Source organism: Rhinoderma darwinii, chromosome 5 (genome assembly GCF_050947455.1).
Source record: "Rhinoderma darwinii isolate aRhiDar2 chromosome 5, aRhiDar2.hap1, whole genome shotgun sequence".
NCBI lineage: Eukaryota > Metazoa > Chordata > Amphibia > Anura > Rhinodermatidae > Rhinoderma > Rhinoderma darwinii.
Window position 1 is genome coordinate 52822718 of NC_134691.1, and position 22102 is coordinate 52844819.

Here is a 22102-nt window from a genome sequence, read left to right on the forward strand (position 1 = left end):
AATCACCATTGAAATCAATGGTAATTCTAAAGGAACCGTTGCTTTTCGTTTAATCTTTCGATCCGCTCTTCCTCTGATGGAATAGAGGTAAACGTATATTAACGGTAGTGTGAACTTCGCCTAAGTCTGTAAAGATTTCCAGCCACTGAAATAAGAATGTTTTCATCAGCTGGCAGGAAACATCTTGAAGATCAAGTATATTAGGAATTTGCATAACCCTAACCACTTCCATTCAATGATAGCAAACATGGATCTTGAAAAACAGTTGAGGGTTTGAATCACAAACTATATTATAACATAGATCCAGCTTTATTTTTTTTTATAAGATTTATACATGACAAGAGGTTGTCTGGTTTCGGCAAATACGTGTCATTCGAGGTATAATAAAGTTATACAAGTTTCCAATATACTTTCTGTATTAATTCTTCAGTTTTAAGATCCCTGCTTGCTGTCATTCAAAAGGGGATAACAATTTGTCCTGGTCATGCGATGATTACACAGGTGCATGGCTCATAAAGGACAGAGCTCGGATAACTGCACTGTAACAAGCTATGCACCTGTGTGTCCATCTCATGACCATATCCCGAGAGTAAACCATAAAAAGTTCCTTTTGAATGACAGCAAGCAGAGATCTTGAAAACGGTGATGAATTGATACAGAAAGTATATTGGAAGTTTTTATAACTTTTTAATATACTACGAATAACGTTTATTTGCCGAAACTGGAAAACACCCTTAAAATCACAGCATGACACTGAAAACTCCATTCCTATATACCTCTGATCTGATGGACCATGGGCCAACTGAGGCAATATTATATACATATATTTTGCCTACTCTTCTCTTTTGTAACCTTAACGGTGCGATGTAGAGAGGCGATCACTTAACTTTGAGACTGTATTTAACGTATATCCCCTGAGAATCCAATCCAGATTCCATAAATAAAACATCCAGAAACTATATCAGCGCTGGCTGACTGAAATCAAGAAAATATCCAAAAGGGCACATGACCATACATCTTGATATGTTGCACTTCTATCTATAGGGAAAGGCTTGCGTTTTCTGAGAAATCACTGCTTGAAGTCATAAGTTAATTGTATCCCTCAGTTGATTCATCATCCTCATCATCAAGATCTTCTTCTTCTTCCTCCTCCTCCGCATTCTTTTTGTGCCGGCTCCCAGCAGTTTGCTAAGAATATAAGAATAATCAGGCTCAGTACTAAAAAAAACATTATGCCATGTACACCTTTGAAAACTTATTTTTTTTGTTAATAAAACAGTGTATCAGTGGGTTTGGTGCAACTTTGTAATTACTTTATTAAAAATTATTTGTACTTATTGAGATACAGCTGCTTTGTAACAGCTGACCTGACTGATTTAGGTCTCCGAGCTAGATACAGCTGCTCTGTATACAAAGCAGCTGTATCTCAAAAAGTACAAATAATTTTTTTATAAATTACAAAGTTGCACCAAACACACTGTTTTATTAAGAAAAAAAAAAAAATAGTTTTCAAAGGTGTACATAACCTTTAAGCAAATAAAGACACGTCTTCATTTGAAAATACTTGGGGTAGCCAAATGAACGCAGTTGCCAGGACATTGTGGCAGCTAGAAAAATCAGCCCTGGTAGCCATGTTTTAAGTCCTCTTATACATTCGGCTGCGGAGTGAGCACCCAACAGCGGTCACATAATGTCTAGGCTGCTTTGCGCTTCACCTGCATCAGTCTCTATTAGCAGGAGTCAATGCAGGAAGCTACAGACAGACACCCTATACACCCTTGTTGTTGCCGGCTCCTAAGGCTATGTTCATACGGAGTATTTTGGGGGAGGAATATCTGCCTCAAAATTCCGTTTGGAACTTTGAGGCAGATATTCCTCTCCCTGCACGCCGATTTTCGCGGCAATTATCGCGCCGTTTTTCGCCAGCGGCCATTGAGCGCCGCGGGCATAAAACAGCGAGAAATACGCTTTCTCCTGCCTCCCATTGAAGTCAATGGGAGGTCAGAGGCGGAAGCGCCCGAAGATAGGGCATGTCGCTTCTTTTTCCCGCGAGGCAGTTTTACTGCTCGCGGGAAAAAGACGCCGACGCCTCCCATTGAAATCAATGGGAGGCGTTCTCGGGCCGTTTTTGCCGAGTTTTGCGACGCGGTTTCCGCGTCAAAAAACTTGGCAAAATACCCCGTGTGAACATAGCCTAACTCGGATTCTTGAATACGGCCCCATTTGGTTCAAGCATATCATTGGGTCTCCAATAAGAGCGCCACTTTCAAGAGACATGTGTTTTAAACAAGGTCAAGGTATAAAATGGCCCTAAATTATTATCTTGCGGATGTGCTATAAATGTCTATTGCACATATTACTAAAATTGCTACATCTAAGCAGTCCTTAAAAAGGGAATATCCACCATGGAGAACCATTTTGCGTTTTTAATTTAAAGGGTAACTAAACTAAAAAAAATAAAAAAATTTGGACACGTCATAGTGACTTGTCACACGTTTTTATTGGTTAGGGTCCGTGTACAGAGATCCCCATCAATCTTGTGCCGCTTAGTTTCTGATCGGCTTTCCTCGGGGTGGCGTACGGGCTCAATAGAAAGTCTATGAGTTCGTACGCCGCTCGATTGGCTTTCCAAGGAAAGCCGATCTGAAATGAAGTGGCACAGTGCTCACCTGAGCAGCTTTGTTCAGTGATCGGTGGGGGTCTCAGTGCTCGAACATGGACATGTCAACGTTTTTTTTTAAAAGTTTAGTTACACTTTAAGGCTGGGTTCCCATGTAGCGTAAATGCTGCGGAATTTCCACAACGGAATTATGTGCGGAAATTCTGCAGCATAGTGAATGAGCTTTAGAAAATCCCATGCCCACACTGCGGAAAAAAAAAACCTCAAGTTGTGCGGAAAGTATTCTGCGGTGCGTTTTTCAATTCCGCAGCATGTTAATTTATGCTGCGTGTTTGGCCCATAGACTTCAATGGGGAGCAGTAATTCTGCAACAGATTTACGTGGTTGCAGTTTTCACAGCGTTTACGCAGCGGAAAGGCAGTAAAAACTGCTGGAAATACGCAGGTGAACGTATACTTTGCTATAACCAATGTTTAATCACTAAATACGCAGATAAGACTGCTGCGGAAAAAACGCAGCACATTTATGAGCAGAAAAAAAACCGCACTATTTTGTGCGGATTCCTGTCACAACTTCACCACCGTTGTCCTAGAGATTCTGCTGCACATTTTCTGTTGCAGAAAATCTGCAGCTTATCCTGTGTGGGAACATACCCTAAATAGGTTTATAATTCTGTGCCGATACCTTTTTTGTGAATATATCTTTATAGCGGTGGGTATGCTTTTTCTGATACAGAGCATCACTTTCTTTTATTTAAATGCTAAATATATTTTCCGCTCATTTTTACTAACAAAAGCCCCCAAAAAAAAACAAAAAAACAAAAAAAAAAAAAAAACACAGAAAAAAATGAATGTGAACATGCCCTAAAGGCCTTATTCAGACGAACGTATTATACGTCCATGAACTGTCCGTTAAAAAAATAAATAAACATCAATGGACCTATGCAATTCAATGGGGCTATTCACACGTCCGTGTTTTCTCACGCAGCGTGCGTCTGTTGCGTGAAAATCACTGCCTGTTATATTTGTCCATTTCTGCGGACCACGTCGCCCTTTGGAGTAAATGGGTGCGTGAAAAATACGGACAGCACACGGACGACATCTGTGTGTTGTCCGTGTTTTTCACGCACCAGCTGCTGAAGAAATGATGAGGAAGAGGAAATACTTGCAAGTGCGTAAAAAAATAAATAAAAAAACCACACTGATGCAAAAACGCAATACACACGGACAGATTTCCGCACATTTTTTTGCGTGCTTAAACCGGTCACGTTCATGGGAATGTAGCCAAAGTGAATTCTTTTGGAAGCACAGTAAATCTTACCGATAAAGAAGCAGACATCCTCTTTGAATTGGCACGCACGATATCTAAACGAGATTGGAAATCCGGTGGATGAAGAGAACTTCTAAAGACCTACAGATGGAACATAAATACAGTCACAGCCTAGACTAGATACTAAACACAGCATAGAACTTGTGCGATCTGCGCCAAATCCGCTCCAGTGAGCCATCATGACCGACTAATGAATATGGACACTGGTTCCTTCCACCACTATCTCTGGTAGCCGGGGTCTACCGGTGTACTCCGAATATTGTTATGCATTATGCCTGATCATTCTGGTCGTGTTGCTCCACCCTGGTATTTCTATTCCATCGTGGATTGAAGAGGTGGGACATTCTATCTCGTGTGAAGTGGCTATTAGGGTATGTTCACACAGTGTTTTCAGCCGTAATTCGGGCATTTCACGCCTCGAATTACACCTGAAAAAACGCCTACAAACATCTGCCCCAATGGGAAAAACAGCATTTAGTTCATACGGGGCGTCTTTTTACACCTCTGTTTAAAAAAACGGAGTGTAAAAAGACGCTCCGTAAAAAGAAGTAGCATGTCACTTCTTGAGGCGTTTTTTGGAGCTGATTTTCCATTGAACACTATGAAAAACGCCTCAAAAAACACCTGAAAAGAAGCTCCAAATTTCATTTTCAGCTTCAAAAACGCCTAAAATTCAGAGGCTGTTTTCTCTAAAAACAGCTCCGTATTTTCAGATGTATTTGCTCACTGCGTGTGAACATACCCTTACATGTAGGGCTGCTCCCTGGGTAGCCTTCTACCTGAAGGAGAGAGGAGTATGCTCAAGACAAATGGCTTACACCAGGTAGAATGGTGCTCTGTAGCAACCAACTTTTTGCTTTTATACAGCATATAATACTCTGTATACAAGGCGAATAAGAATCCATGGTAACTTTGGTCCCCTCTTTGCTTACAAGTGCAGCTTTCCGCTTTCCTAAACCCTGAGGAAGCTGCAGTTGTCAGCAGCAATACACGTGGGGCAACCGGCTGCAGCATACACTTTCTTGGATCTGGATATCAGGATGATCTCTTTTTAGTTTTTTGCAGGTCAAAAAAGTAGGAAGCTTGATCAAAATGTGTACGATTTTTTTTTTTGCTTACCAGCAAGAGATCGTTGTAAAGATTGGATGTGCCATGTCTTTTCTTTTTGGTATGCTTTTTGCATGTGTTGCCTTATGACAGTAACCATTCATAGTACGAACTTGTGTAGCACCCTGTTTCTTTATGTTTATCATAGATTATGATAGTAGTTTATGTACTAGAAGCATTGTTTGCCCAGATGGAACTTTCCTGGGTGATCGGCTGAACGCCGTCTTTATTAGACATACCATTACGTAATAACACGTATGCCACCTCAGGAACAGCTTAAAGTTTAAAATAAGATGAAATTCCACCTGATTGAAAGTAAAAGCTGCTGTGAAGTGGCTCAACGTAGGTTTGGCACGGTCGTCTCGTTTGGATATACCATTTTTTATATCCAAGACTAGGGTCACATCTGCGTCGTAGGTCCCATTAGGAGCCTAAGCCATAGATTCCGTCAAATTACCAAAAACAATACCACAGCATGCTCAGCTACTTTTTTTCTGGTAAGATGATGGACGCCGAGATAGAACCCATTATTAGTCAACGGGGTCCGTCCAGCACCTTTTTTCCCAATGACTAAACCGAAAAACTGAATTCTTAGCGCAGATGTGTACCTAGACTTATAGACACCTGTATTATTCACAAAGACTCTTACACCTTAAGGCCTTGTTCAGCCTGCCCTTAAAATAAAAACAACGTGTTAACGTGTCAAAAACGGAAGCGTTTTTTGCAAAGCGCATTTTAAAATACAGGCGGTTTTGGGGCGTTTGTTGATGCGTTTTTTGGCACACAATTAGAACTCCCATTGAGTATGGAAATTAGGCGTGTTTGCCGCATTTTATTTTATTTTTTAACACGGCGTGTTTTTTTTCCCACACGTGTGCGTAAAAAAACAGCGTGGTATGCACTACAATGCACTTTCCCATTTAGGTCAATGGGAAGCTGAAAGCATGTGTTTGACGCGTTTTTTCAGTGTGTAAAACGCGTCAAATAGGCCTTGTTCACACAGTGTGTAACGGGAAAACCAACACTGTGGCATGCCTGATCTCTGCTCCTTACCTCTAGATCTTCCTCCTCATCAATATCCTCGATATGCTGAAAGGCAGCGGTCAATACTTCTAGAGCCTTCCCATGGAACAACATCTCAATTGATACAAAGTCACTGAATATTTTCTAAACAGGGAAAACAAACAATAAATATGTTAACCCTGGGGGTTCATTTCATGTCTACTATATAATTTTCCTTACAGTTTGCATGTAAGCAGAACAGCCTGAAACAATATACTAAATAAACCACTAGATTCAGAACAGACTGCTAGAAATCCATCCGGAGTGAATTCTCTTGCAGAAAATCCCTAGCTCATGATCTACCCCAGTGGCAGCTGCAGACACCGTGGTGCACTATGGACACCCAAAATGTCAGGGCGATAACACTGACGAGGCTAAAAACCATCATCGGCACTTGGCACAACATTCAGCCATGTAGCGCCAGTCTTTGTCCAAACACAGTATCAATGCAAATTGACATTTTTCATATAGGTTTCATTTGATGGGGCGATCTCATTAACATAAATGTTAATGAGATCGCGGCCGTAATAAGACATGTCCGTTCTTTCTGCGGTCCAGGCTCCTGGGCCATGCACGGACCGTGAAAACCACAGTCGTGTGCATGGGCCCATAGAAATGAATGGGGCCGCAATTCTCCCGTGGATTTTCGGGGGAATTGCGGCCGCAAAAGCACTTTCGTGTGCATGGGGCCTTAGTCGTATAGTAGAGTGACTCTCCCAAACGCATAGTGGATGGAGCCATAGACATACAGTTTGTACTGCCATGTCATTTCCTTCTGTTTAGTGTTTTAGTAATGTCACTCTTATTACAGACATTACTGAACTGAAAAAAAATTTGCGTTGGAAATGATAAACAAGACCTTGCCGATTAAACACTTGACTTACTTTTATATCTTTAATCTTCTGTTTTTCAAAATTGTCAATGGTTTCCTCCAGCTGGCGACTTATTCTAGCTGCATCCATTGTAGCTCGCTGTAGTTCTGTTTCTGCCTTAAAAAATAGACAATTCAAGTGGGTTACAAACATCCATAGATATGTAACGCACGCCAATATTCACCTGGCTACCTACAATCTGCTGAATATATATATATATGAAAAGGAGCGGTAAGACATCAGTGGATCAATATCAGGTGGCAACTTCAACTTGAGCTTGGTTTCTAGGGCATGGCTGGCTTTAGAGTTTACATAAATTATCCTACTTTTTTTCCCCACATGGTGACAATCTTTCTTTGTATTTTGTTCTGCTCAAGATACAATAGGCAAACACCAAATGACCAGATTTCCCTTCATGTTTACCAGGAGTGCCGATGCTTCTGTAATCACAGGACTTTATTAGATAGCAAGTTTGTAATTCCCAGTTAGGCTGGGTTCACACGACCACATTAATGTCCGTAATGGACAGACGTATTTCGGCCGGAAGTCCCGGACCGAACTCAGTGCAGGGAGCCGTGCTCCTAGCATCATAGTTATGTACGACGCTAGGAGTCCCTGCCTCTCTGCAGGACAACTGTCCCGTACTGTAATCATGTTTTCAGTACGGGACAGTAGTTCCACGGAGAGGCAGGGACTCCTAGCGTCGTATAACTATGATGCTAGGAGCCCGGCTCCCTGCACTGAGTTCGGTCCGGGACTTCTGGCCGAAATACGTCCGTCCATTACGGACGTTAATGTGGTCGTGTGAACCCAGCCTTAGGGCTCGATTCCCGTCCGTGTGCTGTGGTTGATATAACTCACACTACACGGACCCATTAATTTCAAAGGGGCTATTCCCACATGGGTGAGTTTACACGCCGCGAGTGTCCGTTGCATTAAACTCACTGTATGTCCTATATTGGTGCGTTTTTGAGCACCTAGTCGTCCCCATTAAGGTCTATAAGTGGACGACATCCGTGTTCTATCCACGTTTCACGCATCAGTTACAAAGATATGCAGAGAAATAAAAAAATAAAAAGAAAAGTGCTTGCACGGAGTTAAAAAACGCATGCCACACCCAACGCACACTGATGGCACAGGGACATGAAACGTAGGAAAAACAGTTTTTTACGCGCGCAAAACGGGCACGCTCATCTGAACGTAGCCTTATTAACACGAGCGTATTTCACATCCGTGTTACGCGCGTTAAAACAGACGTCACACAGACCTATGCAATTCAATGGGGCCATTTAGATAGTGTTTTTCACGCAGCGTGTGTCTGCTGCGTGAAACACTGCATGCCCTATTCTTGTGCGTTTTTTGCACATCACGCACCCATTGAAGTCTATGGGTGCGTGAAAATAAATGGACAGCACACGGGTGTGGTATGTGATTCACGCAACCGTTGCTAAAGAAATGAGGAAAAAAAGAAAAACAGTTTATTTTGTGGACGTAAAAAACTAGTGACATACGGACGACATACGTAAAAAACGGTGACTACACGGAACTGCAACGCAAGAAAAACGATGCATTTTTACACGCGCAAAATGGACACGTTCGTGTGAATAAGGCCTTAGGGTACAGTCAAGTTATTTTAGCTTTATCTCTATCTCAGCAGGGAGGAAGTAAAGGGCTCTGTCTCATATTAAAATTAATGGAGTGAGTAGTCTGCAAGTGAATGAGGCTAATAAGTAACAAAAAGTCACTTTTTTTTTTTTTTATTCTAGAAAACACACTGAGGTTTTTGAGTGAATCACTGGAGGTACGCTTTAAAAGTGTTGTCCACTACTGGACAACTGATGACCACCGGATAGGTCATCAGTATATCATCGGTACGGGTCAGACACCTGAACCGATCAGCTGTTGCGATGGCCTGCGGGCCACGGATGTTATGGCACATTATGCAATGTATAGAGCCAGAAGCAGTCGAATTTGTACATTGCATAGCGGCCATGCTGCAGCTCTGATCCTATTTGCTTGAATAGGGGCAGGGCTGCAGTACAGCAGCTATTCCAAGACCGGAGCCATCTGCTTCCGGCATGGACGTCCGGTGCCCAAAGGCAGCCAGAGCGGCTTAATGGTGCGGGGTCCGGGTGTCGGACCCGCATCGATCATATACGGATGGTTGTCCGGTAGTGGACAACCCCTTTAAGGTAGCAAACATGTCAGGATACCATGAGACAATAAATACGTAGAGAGGTTTAAATAAAGTGTACATTCTTATCTCCGGTAAGCTGCACTGACTAGGCAAATCAAAATCCACATACAACACGTGCAGATCCAACCTCTACACTTACAGACGATTTCCAGGACATGATGTATGTAAAGAAGAAACTGAGAAGAGGCAAACTGCTAAAGAACAGGCCGCAATATTAGTAAGTACAGTTGAAATCGAATAATCCAGCACACGACAAAAAAGTCCCACGCTGGAATAGCTGTGCCTAATCATACAGCAAATTGAAGACAGGGCAAAGGTGCGGTGGAGGCCGGGCATCCGAGACTAGGGCCACACGTCTATCTAGCCACCTGCTGTATATTTCATTTCCAATTGTTGTGAATTTCTGATAATCCGGCACCTTAGTGGTCCCTCACATGCTGCATTATTGGACTTTTACCGTAACAGACACTAATAAAGTACTTCAGTCAATTAGAAAGCTAACTATTCATTGTTTATATGCAAAAAGGAGAAGAGCCGTCCATCCCGTTCCAGTGATGTCATGAAAATGATGCAGTTTATACCTGTGACTTAATATTAGTTAAGGAAAAAGCAAATGAAAACTACAAGCAAATTTTTTCTCACAATACAATTCTATAAGTCTGTGTGAGTGCGCGGTACAATAGCGGTGTATATTCACTATGGCTTTTCTTTCAGCAGACAGGCTATTCCTACGGACCCTTCAGCAGCCTGGATTCTGCCGGTGAATTTTCACAATTCTGCATCTGAAAATTGGAACACTCCGGCCGCACAAGTGACCAAGTCAAATAATACTAGATTTAGAAAACGCGTATGTGGCAGTGTTATTTGATTTGATCACTTGTATATTCTTTAAAGGCTTCAATGGGGTTGCCATAGTCACATGAGCAGATTAGAATCTGATCATACAGTGTCTGTCATTCCTGAACTTTTGCGACACTGCTGTAAAGTGACTATCAATGAGCGGAAGCATTTTTAAATTTTTTTGCACAGCAGCACTTCACAGACACTGATATTTCTATTAGACGTTCTACTTACAATACATTGCTGATGACTATCCTCTGCACAGTGTCATTGCCCGCTACTTTAGTTAAACTGGTTCACCATCTAAATATATTTTTACAAAAATATGGTAAATGCAGCAGTTTGGGGTAGTTCATACAGCATTTTTTGGCGCCAAATTTAACGAGGAAACCGCATCGCAATCAGTGCCAAGAAACGCCCAACATTGATTTCAATAGGAGGCCGAGGCGTTTTTTTTTCCCAGGCAGCTTTTGGCATGCCCATTCGTTGAGCAGTTTCCACCTCTGACCTCCCATTGAAATCAGTGCAAGGCAGAAAAAACCTGCAGCGCTCATTTCGGGAGAAATTTTGGCAGTGGTTTTAGCATTACATTTAACGGCTAAATAAAAAAGGAAAAAAAAAACCTGCAAAATAACACTAAAACAAAACAAAAAGCGTGCAATTCAAAATCTGCATCAAAATTCCTGAAGGAATTTTGAGGCAGATTTTTTTTCTGCCTGACAAAAAAAAACAACCAAAAAACACAGTGCGAACTCCCCCTAGAGATAAAGAAATCTGTACCATAGGTGTTGCCACCACTTCTTGACCCATCACTGCCCTCAGTACAATCGTAATTCTGCCAGGGAACCACAGAGTAATCGGAGACAAACTGGTTGCTAGGGATCTGCTGCCTGACACCTATTGAAAATATTGCAGTTGTCAAGCAGCACATCCTTAACAACCATATTGGCAGACAAGTAAAGGAGCACTTATTTGCTAAAAATGAGCTTTGAACGCTCTATAGAGAACCTGGAATCAGTGGTGGTCCATGCTCAAAGACTTCATCAATCTTCTCGCATGTATCTATGACATATCAGAAGGTCATTGTGACTGGATTTTCCCTTTGAGACCATGACTATACAATAATTTATAGGATATGTAAACTTTTGAAGACCTTTAGTAGAAAAAAATATGTATTGAAATGTTTAATGCAACTTTGTAATTAGTTTTTATTAAAAATGTCTTTTACTTGTTGAGATACAGCTGCTTTATATCCTGGATACATAGAAGCTGTATCTTGCGCTGAAACCCGAATCTGTCAGGTCAGCGGGACTAACTGCTTCGGTGACAGCGGGTCCTGCATGTCAGATCCACCTGTTATTGATCCCATCCAAGTTCATAACATGTGATCGATAACAGGTGGATCCTGCCCGCTGTCACTGAAGCCGTCAGTACTGCTGACCTGACGGATTCAGGCTTTAGAACATGATGCAGCTTCTATGTATCCAGAATATAAAGCAGCTGTATCTCAAAAAGTAAAACATTTTTTAATAAAAACAAAATAACAAAGTTGCACAAAACACCCCAATTATTATTTTTTTTTTTACTAAAACAGTCTTCAAAGTTTTCCATAGCCTTTACAATCACGGAAACATAAAATTCCCTAAAAAAAAAAGTTGCATGGGTTTCCATAATGGATGGAAAATTATTTGTAAGTATCAAGTAACGTTGCATGCGACTGACTGTGTGACGAGCTATTCTAGGCCAGCATTGGGCCCTATAGCCCTCCACTTTCTGGGGATTAGGTATTAGGTTTGTTCAGTTGATCCTTAATAACAGATGATAAACTATCACAATGGCAGAATGGAACAAAACATCAGCAAGACGCAACCTAAGCTTTAGGCCATTTCAGTTCAGAGTAAACAAGCGGTCTATAGTCTTAAATAAATGGGAATAAGGATACAATAATTTGCCGATCGGATGGGTTTCTCTGGCGCGTTTTCTCTAGCTGAGCCATCTGCTTTGCTTCTCTGTTCCTAGCATTTAAGGTCACTTTAAGATCCTCCTAGAATAAAAACAAAACGTTCACTTCTCCCATCACAGAAGGCATGACACAAGCTCACCGGAGTGCCTCTCTTCTGCGCTTAGGCGGGCCAAATACTGCATCAGATGCTGCCCCAGATTTGTGTCACGCCACCAAGTTCATCTGGTAACACTGGCACCAAGTGAAGGGGCAGGGGAGGGGTGTTTTCAGTTTATATACAGGGTAGCTGCTGGCGTGTTAATGGTTCATATTTAGTCATTTAAATCTTTGGGTGACCATGTAACACATAGTAGCACCAAGTCCTCCAAAGCAGCACCAAGAGCCCCTCTTTGCAGCATTCTGGCTAATAGAAGGAGGTCCTCTCCACAACGATGCCCACATGCTCGAATAGGGCACACAACCAGTGTGGACACAGCACATGTATATAGTAATGAAACAACGTACACACTTACCCTTTTGAGCTTGATTATAGCTCCATAGCTTTTCAGAGGTTCAACTACTTTGGCTTCAAGTCTTTCCACCTGATAATAAACAAAAGTAATTCACGGTCATATCTTCAGGGCAGAAATACATTTGGACATTTATTTTCCAGCAATATTTCCACATATGGTGCTAGAACAACTAGTAATCATTTTGTAGATCTTTAGTACGTACAGAAAATAAAAAAATAAAACCTGTTAGCCTGACAAACTATGATGATATATGAATATATTTTCCGCACCAGCTGAGTATCTGATACTGCCACCTATGGACAAAAACATGGACATTTCATCTGAGTTAGGTTACTTTGCAAAATAGCCCAAAACACTCTTGGCACTGCCCTCACTACTTTTGCGGAATAGGGGCATGGCTTCAAAAAAAGGGGGCAGGGCCAGAGTATCCCCAAAAATTTAATATGACTTACACCAGTTAAAAAAATAAAATATGAAAAAATTATAAATCATTAAAGGGAATGTGACGCTAGAAAAAAAATGTATTTTTTTTTTAGTTAAACAATTAGTGTGTAGGTGATAAAACATTGTTCTAATTTTTTTCACGAGTCAGGAAATATTATAAATCAGATTCTAATTTATAATATTTCCCAGTGCTGGTCACTAGATGGAGTAATTCCCAAAATTGCAGCATTGCATGTGGTAAAGCAACCACATTGCTTTATGCTGCAAAATTGGAAAAAACTCACTCGCTCTAGTGAGCTCTCAGAATCCCCCCCTCCTTTATCCTGGCTAGTGCCGGGAGAAAGGAGGGGATTGAATGGTCAAACCTCCTACACTGTGTGTCGCCATTTTTTGAGCTAACACACAGTGTAGTAGGTTTACATACAGTAGTAAACACACAGTAAAACACGTACATACACAGAAATAACTTACCTGCTCCAGTCGCCGCCGCTCCCTCCGGTCCGTCTGCTACCGCCGCTCCAAGTGCACAAGTCCGGAAGCCGCGACCGGAAGTAGTAATCTTACTGTCCGGCCGCGACTTCCGGTCTACAGGAAAATGGCGCCGGACGGCTACAGGAAAATGGCGCCGGACGGCGCACAGTTCAACTTGGACTGTGTGGGAGCGGCGCATGCACCGTTCCCACACAGACGGCATACAGCATAGTGGATGGAACGGGTCCCGTTCGAATTCACTATGGGACTGTAGCTGCCGTATTCCATGTCTGTATGTGTCGTTAATCGACACATACAGAAATGGAAAAAAAAATGGCAGCCCCCATGGGGAAGAAAAAGTGAAAAAATAAAAAAAGTAAAACAAACAAACAAATATAAAAGTTTTTAATAAAACACTAAAATCAAACTGATGTAAAAAATTTTTTTTTCGTGACACTGTTCCTTTAAAAAAAGAATTTATACTCACCTAATCTAATCTCTGGCTAATTCAGCATGACACGGCTCATACAACGTACGGACGCCGGGCAGGGCCAGGCCGTTGTATGCAAGACAGAACCGATGACGTTAAAGTGCGGTGTTGCGGATGAGGTCTTGATGTTGCTCAGCGTCAGGACTTTGTATGAGCTGTTTTGGAATGTTGAGGGGACCCAGAAAGGAGGAGAAGAGGAGCAGACGGGTGAGTATGTGTTTTATTTTATGGCCAATGTGGGGGGAATGTATGGCGCACGGCCGCAGTCCTTGAACCACAATTGTGCCGATGCGGCCCGGCCGAAAGATGCGACACATTCATTAAGAGGCTTAAACGTGTCACAGTTTACTCCAACCTTTCTTTCTGTCAAGACTGGCATATGAAACGGCAGTCTTAATAAATCATCCCCATGGTCTTATACCAGCCCCCCACCCCAATAACAAAATAAAACCCACAATCCAGCAGTGGATCACGATTGGCCGTTTCCTCCCTCTGCCTCAGGACTTGAAGTGCTGCTGGCATGTTAAATAGGCACTGTGCCACGTCATGCCCTACCTTACTAGTCCCTAGGCCACATTTACAATAAAAGCTGCATGATAGAACGGATGTTGCCAGGTAGCATCTGTTATCTTCACCCCCTTATGCCAGCGACTGACCTGTTATTTGAAGTTGTCCTAGTCACATTGTATCACACCCTCAATAAAAATGACAGGAGCTGCGTCTAAACATGCTATACAAGTAGCCACCGAGCTGTCGCCTTTGGGCAGCGCCTGCTGAAGGGATTATCTACCCTGGCTTAGAATTGTCCTATAATATAGTAGGATATCCTGTATAATAAATAGTCACAATTCCCATCGATACCGCCATACCTCTGCTTGACGATAATCTTGAAGTTTGGCAAGTTCATCAGCAAAGCCCTTCAGTCCATGTTTTAGATTTGGCGTTTCGGTGTCAGCATACGCATGGACTTCTCTTACCAGGAGATCAGCTTTGTCCCGTTGCCTGGCGGTTTTACGGACATACCCGGCATAGATTTGGCACAATTCTCCAAAGTGCTTTTCCACATGACTGACCGCTTCTTGAATCTGTCTGGTCTGATTGTCTCTAGAAGAAGAAACCAGAGTTAAAGATCAGGAAACGTTGGGTTGTAAAATGGAACAAAATATTGGAACGATATTGAATAGTGTTTCCTTTACGGCTGGACAAATCACTTAGTTGTCTAAGGCGGAGTATAGATTCCCTCAGAGATGCCGCACCAGGCATCAATATCGCTGCTGATGTGGAGGTCTGCCCATGCCGCTCACATTCAGAACATCTATGTTGATGAAAAGTTGTCCACACATATTCGGAAGCCAAAATCCCATCCCTGCTGTAATTGTACGGCGCGGGAATGTGTTAAGATACCCATCGTCCATTGACCTGCAAGTTGAGCTGCAAAACCAGATTTGCATACAGAACCAGTAGCCCTATAGCCAGCCATAGATGTAAAGATTTCCCCCCAATCGGAAAGCTCCACTCCCACACTTGAAAGGGATATAATAACGGATTATTTTCCACGATATGAAGGATTTTTCCCATGGAACGTCACTCAGGCTAGGGCTACACGGCGACTTTGTCTGCGAAGATCGCTGTGTGCCGCGGCTTCCATCGCATGCAATTAAAGTCAATGTGGCCGCGTTGAAACTTGCGGGTTGCCACGACCGCGGCCAGTCAGTTGCAAAAAATTCAGCATGCTTGGATTTCTTGCGACTGTCGAGTCGCGGTCATGGTAACCCACGGGACACAACGCAGACACATTAACTTTAATTACGCGAGGTCAACGTTGCTGTGTAGCCCTAGCCTTATTGTGGGAAACGTTGTGCATTAGCCCCACATATAGTAAAGTAAGGCTGCGTTCACATCACTTCTTGGCGTATTCGCAAATGTGGCACTAGACTTTAACCCTTTGGGGACATACACTGCATATGTATGGCGGATGTCGGAGGAGGCTGTATGAGGGAAGCTCAGGAGCGGAGCCAGCTCCATGAGCAGAAGGTGTCGGCAGTATATTAAAAAACTGACGCCCTGCTCTGATGGCTAGTATGGGAGATAACAAAACCCAGCTGCTTAACCACTTAGATGCCACGGTCAATAACAATCGTGGCATCTTAGCGGATAGACAGATGGGAGGCGCCTCTGATACCACACCCCCCCCCCCCCAACACGATTGTACAGTGCCAATGTGTCATCATGGCAGCCAGGTGCCTAACGCAGGCTCCAAGGTCTGCCATCTTAGTACTCCTATTAAGCCTTGCCAGAGGAAAGCATAGCGATAAAAGGACAATACACTGCAATACAGAAACAATGCAATGTATTGTACAAGCGATCAAACAAACCACATGTTCAAGTCTCCAAGTGGGACAAACAAAACAAAAAAACTATTTGAACAGTTTTAAAGAATATATATATATATATATATATATATATTGGGAAAAAAACAAAACTATTCAATGTTAAACAAACCCTTTTCCCATTTTTTTACATAAAATAATGTAAACAATTAAAAAAATGACGATAATTGGTATCCATAGCGATGCTATAATTGCCACAAGTTGACCATAAAAAATAAAAAAAAAGCCAGAATTTTTTGGGTCACCTCTCCTCCCCCTCAAAAAAAAAAATATTGATCAAGAAGTCGTATGTACCCCAAAATAGAGCCAAAAACCCCTGAGCCTTCACACCGCTCTGACAGAAAAATAAAGCGGTTATGGGTCTCAGAATGTGGCGACTCAAAATTATTTTTGTTTTTAGTTAGTAAAAGTGGTGAAAAAACAAGACCTATATAAATTTGCCATTGCCGCAATCGTATTGACCCGTGGAATAAAGAGAACATGTCGTTTTTTACCGCACGGTGAACACCATAAAATCAAAACCCAAAAAGGAATGGCAGAACCGCCATTAAAACATACAACTCGTCTCGTAAAACAAGCCCTCATAGGGATCTGGCATATCCGCAGGACGCCTGGACTTGAGGTCGGGGGACCCCTGTGCTCCAGGTGGGTGCAGGTCCCAGCATACATTTATGGTGTGTTGTCCAGTGGATATATCATCAGTGACGTGATGGGAATACCCCTGCACCGGATGACATACATATGGATCACCCCTCTCATCATACACACCTTGGCTGGAGGAACATTGTTGCTGACGGTCTGTAGACGGGACGTGAATAGTGTTACGGGGAGAGGACCGGGACGTGAATCATTGCTTCTTCCCCTTCCTAATAAGACCCTTCACCCGGCAAGCAGCAATCTACGCGCCCCCGGCTCCACTCCTCACCTAGCCCTGGTCTCTGGTGTCTGGCTCATGATGAGAATGACGACGGCGCGTCCTCCCAGATCGCAGCTCCAGCTCCTCCCTGATCGTCTCAGTCACCAGGGGGTGCCGTTGGCATGGTTCCTGCATGACGCGTCCCGCTGTTCATGGTCATGTGATCAGGGCGGGGAGGTCCTGGAGTTTGTTCTCAGGTGGAGGAGGCGGGGTCTGCGCTCTGGTGGAGGAGGCGGGGTTTGCTGAGCGCTGTAACTGATATACGCAGCTGCAGCTCCTTGCCGCGCTGATATCGGGGATCTTTAGCGGGTGGTCCCTGAATGCTATGGGCTGTCCACCGACAGCGACCTCTTGTGACCGTGTGCTGATTGTGGGGGATGCGGATGTTGAGCTCCTGTGATCCGCTGCCGTCTCTAGAAATGCTCCACATTTACCCAGCACTGAAATGCAGTATTACATGGTGTCTAATAAAGCCAATGGCCGACCTAGTATAATATATAGTTGCGGCAAGAGGGAATCGCTCTTAGCGGGTACTCAAACATGATTGTCCTTTTGGGCTAAAAAACGCAAGTTTTTAGGTAAAAGGATACATGCGTTTTTTTTGTTTTGTTTTTTTTGAATAGTGTGTTTTACTATCAGGTTTTTTAGGTGGTGTTTTTCCATTGCAAATAATGTGATTCAAATTTCATCTGATGCAAATATTCCTCTTTGCATTATGTGATTTATTCTGGAAAAAATGTCACAAAAAACGCCATATAGAAATGCAACACACTGACTTTGAATTTTTTTGTAGAGAAAAAACAACATATGTAGATATATGGGAGAAAAAAACCGCCAAACCCATCCTGCAGACCTGACGGATTCGGCTATGATGGCAAGATACAGCTTCTATGTAAACAGGAAGCTGGATCTCAAAAAGTAAAAAAATGTTTAAATAGAAACCAATTTAAGGCTATGTTCACACGGAGTATTTTGGGGGAGGAATATCTGCCTCAAAATTCCGTTTGGAACTTTGAGGCAGATATTCCTCTCCCTGCACGCCGATTTTCGCGGCAATTATCGCGCCGTTTTTTGCCCGCGGCCATTGGGCGCCGCGGGCATAAAACAGCGAGAAATACGCTTTCTCCTGCCTCCCATTGAAGTCAATGGGAGGTCGGAGGCGGAAGCGCCCGAAGATAGGGCATGTCGCTTCTTTTTCCAGCGAGGCAGTTTTACTGCTTGCGGGAAAAAGACGGCGACGCCTCCCATTGAAATCAATAGGAGGCGTTCTCGGGCCGTTTCTGCCGAGTTTTGCGACGCGGTTTCCGCGTCAAAAAACTCGGCAAAATACCCCGTGTGAACATAGCCTAACAACTTGCCAGGGATGCTGGAATTAACCCCTTAACTATTTTCGAAAACCTGTCCTAGCGTTAACCCCTTCATTAGCCTATGTCAACCAGGATAAAATGTGGCAAGCACTACACGTGTGCTTTCCTCCACCTGCCACTTGCGACCCATAGGGCAAATATATGAATAAGCTTTTAAAGGGGCCCAAAATTATTTGGGCTGCCTTCTGTAATAGAGTTAGCTCATCCTCTTTCTTTTAGCAGTGACATAAAGCCAGAAAAGATCTTATTGGACAGCGCTGGTCATGTGAAAACCACAGATTTTGGTCTTTCTGTGATGAACATATTTGGGGATAAGAAGATCTCGGAATATGCCGGGACTCTTAGATACATGGCTCCTGAGGTGAGGAGTCATCTACATGTTTACTGATTTATCACGTCGGCATTTCTCCAAGACTTCAATTTTCTTTCTATTGTTTACACAGATTTTTCTAGACGCCCTACAACAAGGCAGTTAACTGGTGCTCGGTGATGTGATCTTCTTTGAGATGGCTTCTCTATGCTGGTGCAGATCCTGGAACTTTCTAATCAAGGATGATTCCAACTACCAAGAAGGCCTTAACCCTGAACGAGTGTTTGGCCGACAGCTGTTCCTCCCGATCCCCCATACCCACTCGGCCGACTGTGCATGTATTCTCAATGGGGAATGGTGTACCTCGGGCACCTTATCCAGTTTTTCTCTGCTTGTCCCCCCCCTCCAACATTTGCCATGGTGGGAAAGTAAAGAGGCCCCCAAACACTTTAGATGGTCGGCCAATCCTGCAGAAATCGGCAGGTTCAGAAGACATTAACCTCATGTATGGCCACCTTTAGTAAGCTTCTAATAATTACTAGTTATCCTTATCTGGCCAAAAATTCACGGGAAACAAACCAAAACATTTCTTTCTGTGCAGCATAAAAATAAACCCTATCTGTCCTCTGGTGATGATTTGGGATTTCTGCAGACTATTTTCCACCACCGGGCTGCTATAATAAATTTCGAGGCCCCATAGTCGGATCCTTCTATGTGTCTCAGCTGAGTGATGTGCCCCTTCCGCTGTCAGCTTTTTCCTCGATGACCGCTAGGCAGTCTCTGGGTCCACCTACAACTGCTGTGGCTTTCCCATGATGTCCGAAAGAATGGCAACAGCAACTGAAAGGGCACATCGCTTAGCCGAACACTTTTGCCCCTTTGTTCTAGCTATTGGAGCTGTCAGCGTTTGGACCCCCACCGATATAATCTTCTGAGAATGTTGGCCAGCAGACAAAACTTTTATTCTTGCTAGGTGGAAGCTCCTCCAGGAAGGGCCCCTGATGGCCATACCACCTGTAATGCCCTGATAGGGCCCCGTAGACAGTAGAGCAGTGCGTCAAAATAGACCTCAAAACTCCAGTGTAACTGGGTAATTATACATTCCCATTCACATTATTTTTCTTCTCCAGTTACCCATGTCAGCCCACACACACTAAGGCCGGTTTCCCACGGCTCGGATACACTGCGTAAAAACGCAGCGTATCCGACCTGGAACCCGCAGCACATTCTGTCCAAAAAAACCACACCACATTGGTGTCGTTTTTCGGCTGGAATTTCCATTGCAATAAGCAGCATAGAAATTGAAAAAAAAAAACGCCCATACTTACCTAGGCTATCATGGTGACCCAGCCCTCCTTTGATGTCCGGTCCGGCCTCACTGGATGATGCTACAGCCCATGTGACCGCTGCAGCCTGTGATTGGCTGCAGCGATCACTCGGGCTGAAACGTCATCCCAGGAGGCTGGATTGGAGGAAGAAGCAAGAAGTTCTGGGTAAGTATGAATTCTTTTTTCTAAGTTGCGATTTTTGCTGCGGAATTGCTGCGATTCCGCCGCAAAAGTCGCAACACTTGGCGATCCGCAACAGAAATGCAACGAAAACGCAGCATAAACGGACATGCAGCAGATTTAAATTCCGCACTGCCGGTCAATTCATGAACGTTTTCGTTTTTCCGCAGCATGGGCATGAGGTTTTCAAAATGTCATCCACTTTGCTGCTACTGTAAATGCTGCAGAATTTCCGCACAGAATTCCGTTGCGGAAATTCCACAGCGTTGACACTACGTGAGAATCCGGCCTAAACCTGTATCAATCCCCTGACAAGTGACATCACTGTGATTCTCACCTTACATGAAGTAAACACTAATGCATCTAATGTACTAGAACAAATTGTAACATACTTGTTGTGACAAAGTGGAGCCCCGTGCGTGCTTTGTGCGCCCATCATTAACTGACGCCATAATAAGTTATAAAGTAATAGGTCTCATTATAATATAATGGTTTGCCCACACAATATAAGTAATAAGGCCCCAACATACATCCAGAGAAGGTTTATTTATTAATGTCAGCTATTCATTATTGTATTGCCGTGCCAAGATTACAATGAATCCCAATGCGTCCAGATAAATAAACGTATATTGACATTTTCCAATCCATCATCACGTGAAATAGCTAAATAACATGCTTGCCACCATTCCTTTCACTGAATGCGGTTAAGTGGTTTAAACGTCTGCTGAATAGCCCTCCATTATTAAAATAAGGCTTAGAAATGGTGTGATTTTCCTATACTTTATAGCTTTACACATAAAAGAGACTTTATGTGCTTGTCTTTCAAGTGGGTTGAATTGCCTTTGAACTGGTCGGGTGATCAGTTTTTAATGAAGCCGGTGGCAACCAATCTACGGTGTATTTTTACATACTCTGAAAATGGGTTTCGAAAACCTCACTTATGATACATTAGGGTGAATGCTTTAAAGCTATGGGGAAATGCATAGGAATTTAGGGATTAAATAAATGGATATAAATGTAGTCAGTCTCAACGGACAAATTGCTTCTTTTTTGCCGCTGTATTCGGCGCGCTACTACCACTTCTTTACAGTGATGGCTTGTGTTATTAGCAACATTGAGTCTTTTGTACTATGTAGAATAGAATGTAAAAGGCTTTTATAGCAGCGGATTCTCATTTTCCGTTGTCTTCATTTAATTCCGCCCGTCTGTTTTGCGCAGTATTTTCTAGATCTCCGGCAGCAGTACTGGTTCTTTTTGCATTTTTCTTTAGTAAAGAAGAGACATGAACACCTACATATATGTTAGTGAATTGCCTAACAGCAATTCCATAATAAATACCAATTAACCCCCTCCCGACCGCGGCCATTTTCAGATTTTTATTTTCGTTTTTTCCGCCCCACCTTTCAAAAGCCATAACTTTTAGATTTTTTCCATCAATACGGCAGTATGAGGGTTTGATTTTTGCGGGATCATATAATGGACTAGGAAACAGGAAAAAATTATTTGTGGGTGGAAAATGAAAAAAACAAACAAACAGTGATGCCTCCATTGTTTTTTGCGCTTAGTTTTTACAATGTTCACAGTGCAATTAAAATGACATGTTATCTTCATTCGGCCGGTCAGTACGATTATGGCGATACCAAATTTATATCGTTTTTTTTAATATAGTTTACTACTTTTACAAGGAAAATACAAACTAAAAAA

At 42.9% G+C, this 22102-nt stretch overlaps 2 protein-coding genes across 4 annotated transcripts; one reads left to right on the forward strand and one right to left on the reverse strand.

Annotated features, from left to right (window-relative positions):
* Nucleotides 1-687: 687 nt before the first annotated feature.
* CIBAR1 (CBY1 interacting BAR domain containing 1) lies at nucleotides 688-17413 on the reverse strand. Its single transcript, XM_075825980.1, has 9 exons — nucleotides 17223-17413; nucleotides 14777-15011; nucleotides 12503-12571; nucleotides 11970-12071; nucleotides 9769-9774; nucleotides 7003-7107; nucleotides 6110-6223; nucleotides 3941-4030; nucleotides 688-1188 (listed from the first exon to the last, which is right to left on the reverse strand). Exons 1-9 carry the CDS (start codon nucleotides 17249-17251, stop codon nucleotides 1090-1092), a joined length of 849 nt encoding a protein of 282 aa, XP_075682095.1. The 5' UTR covers nucleotides 17252-17413; the 3' UTR covers nucleotides 688-1089.
* Nucleotides 17211-20151, forward strand: LOC142651370 (sperm motility kinase-like). Of its 3 annotated transcripts, none has more exons than XM_075825979.1 (3): nucleotides 17211-17410; nucleotides 18800-18941; nucleotides 19024-20151. In XM_075825979.1, the coding sequence occupies exons 1-3, from the start codon at nucleotides 17250-17252 to the stop codon at nucleotides 19054-19056; spliced, it is 336 nt and encodes a 111-aa protein (XP_075682094.1). In that variant the 5' UTR covers nucleotides 17211-17249; the 3' UTR covers nucleotides 19057-20151. The 3 variants fall into 3 exon arrangements, 1 of the variants encoding a protein (XP_075682094.1); XR_012847611.1 differs by lacking the exon at nucleotides 17211-17410 and adding an exon at nucleotides 17425-17791; XR_012847612.1 differs by lacking the exon at nucleotides 17211-17410 and adding an exon at nucleotides 17425-17791 and having other exon boundaries at nucleotides 18803-18941.
* The last annotated feature ends 1951 nt before the right edge of the window (nucleotides 20152-22102 follow it).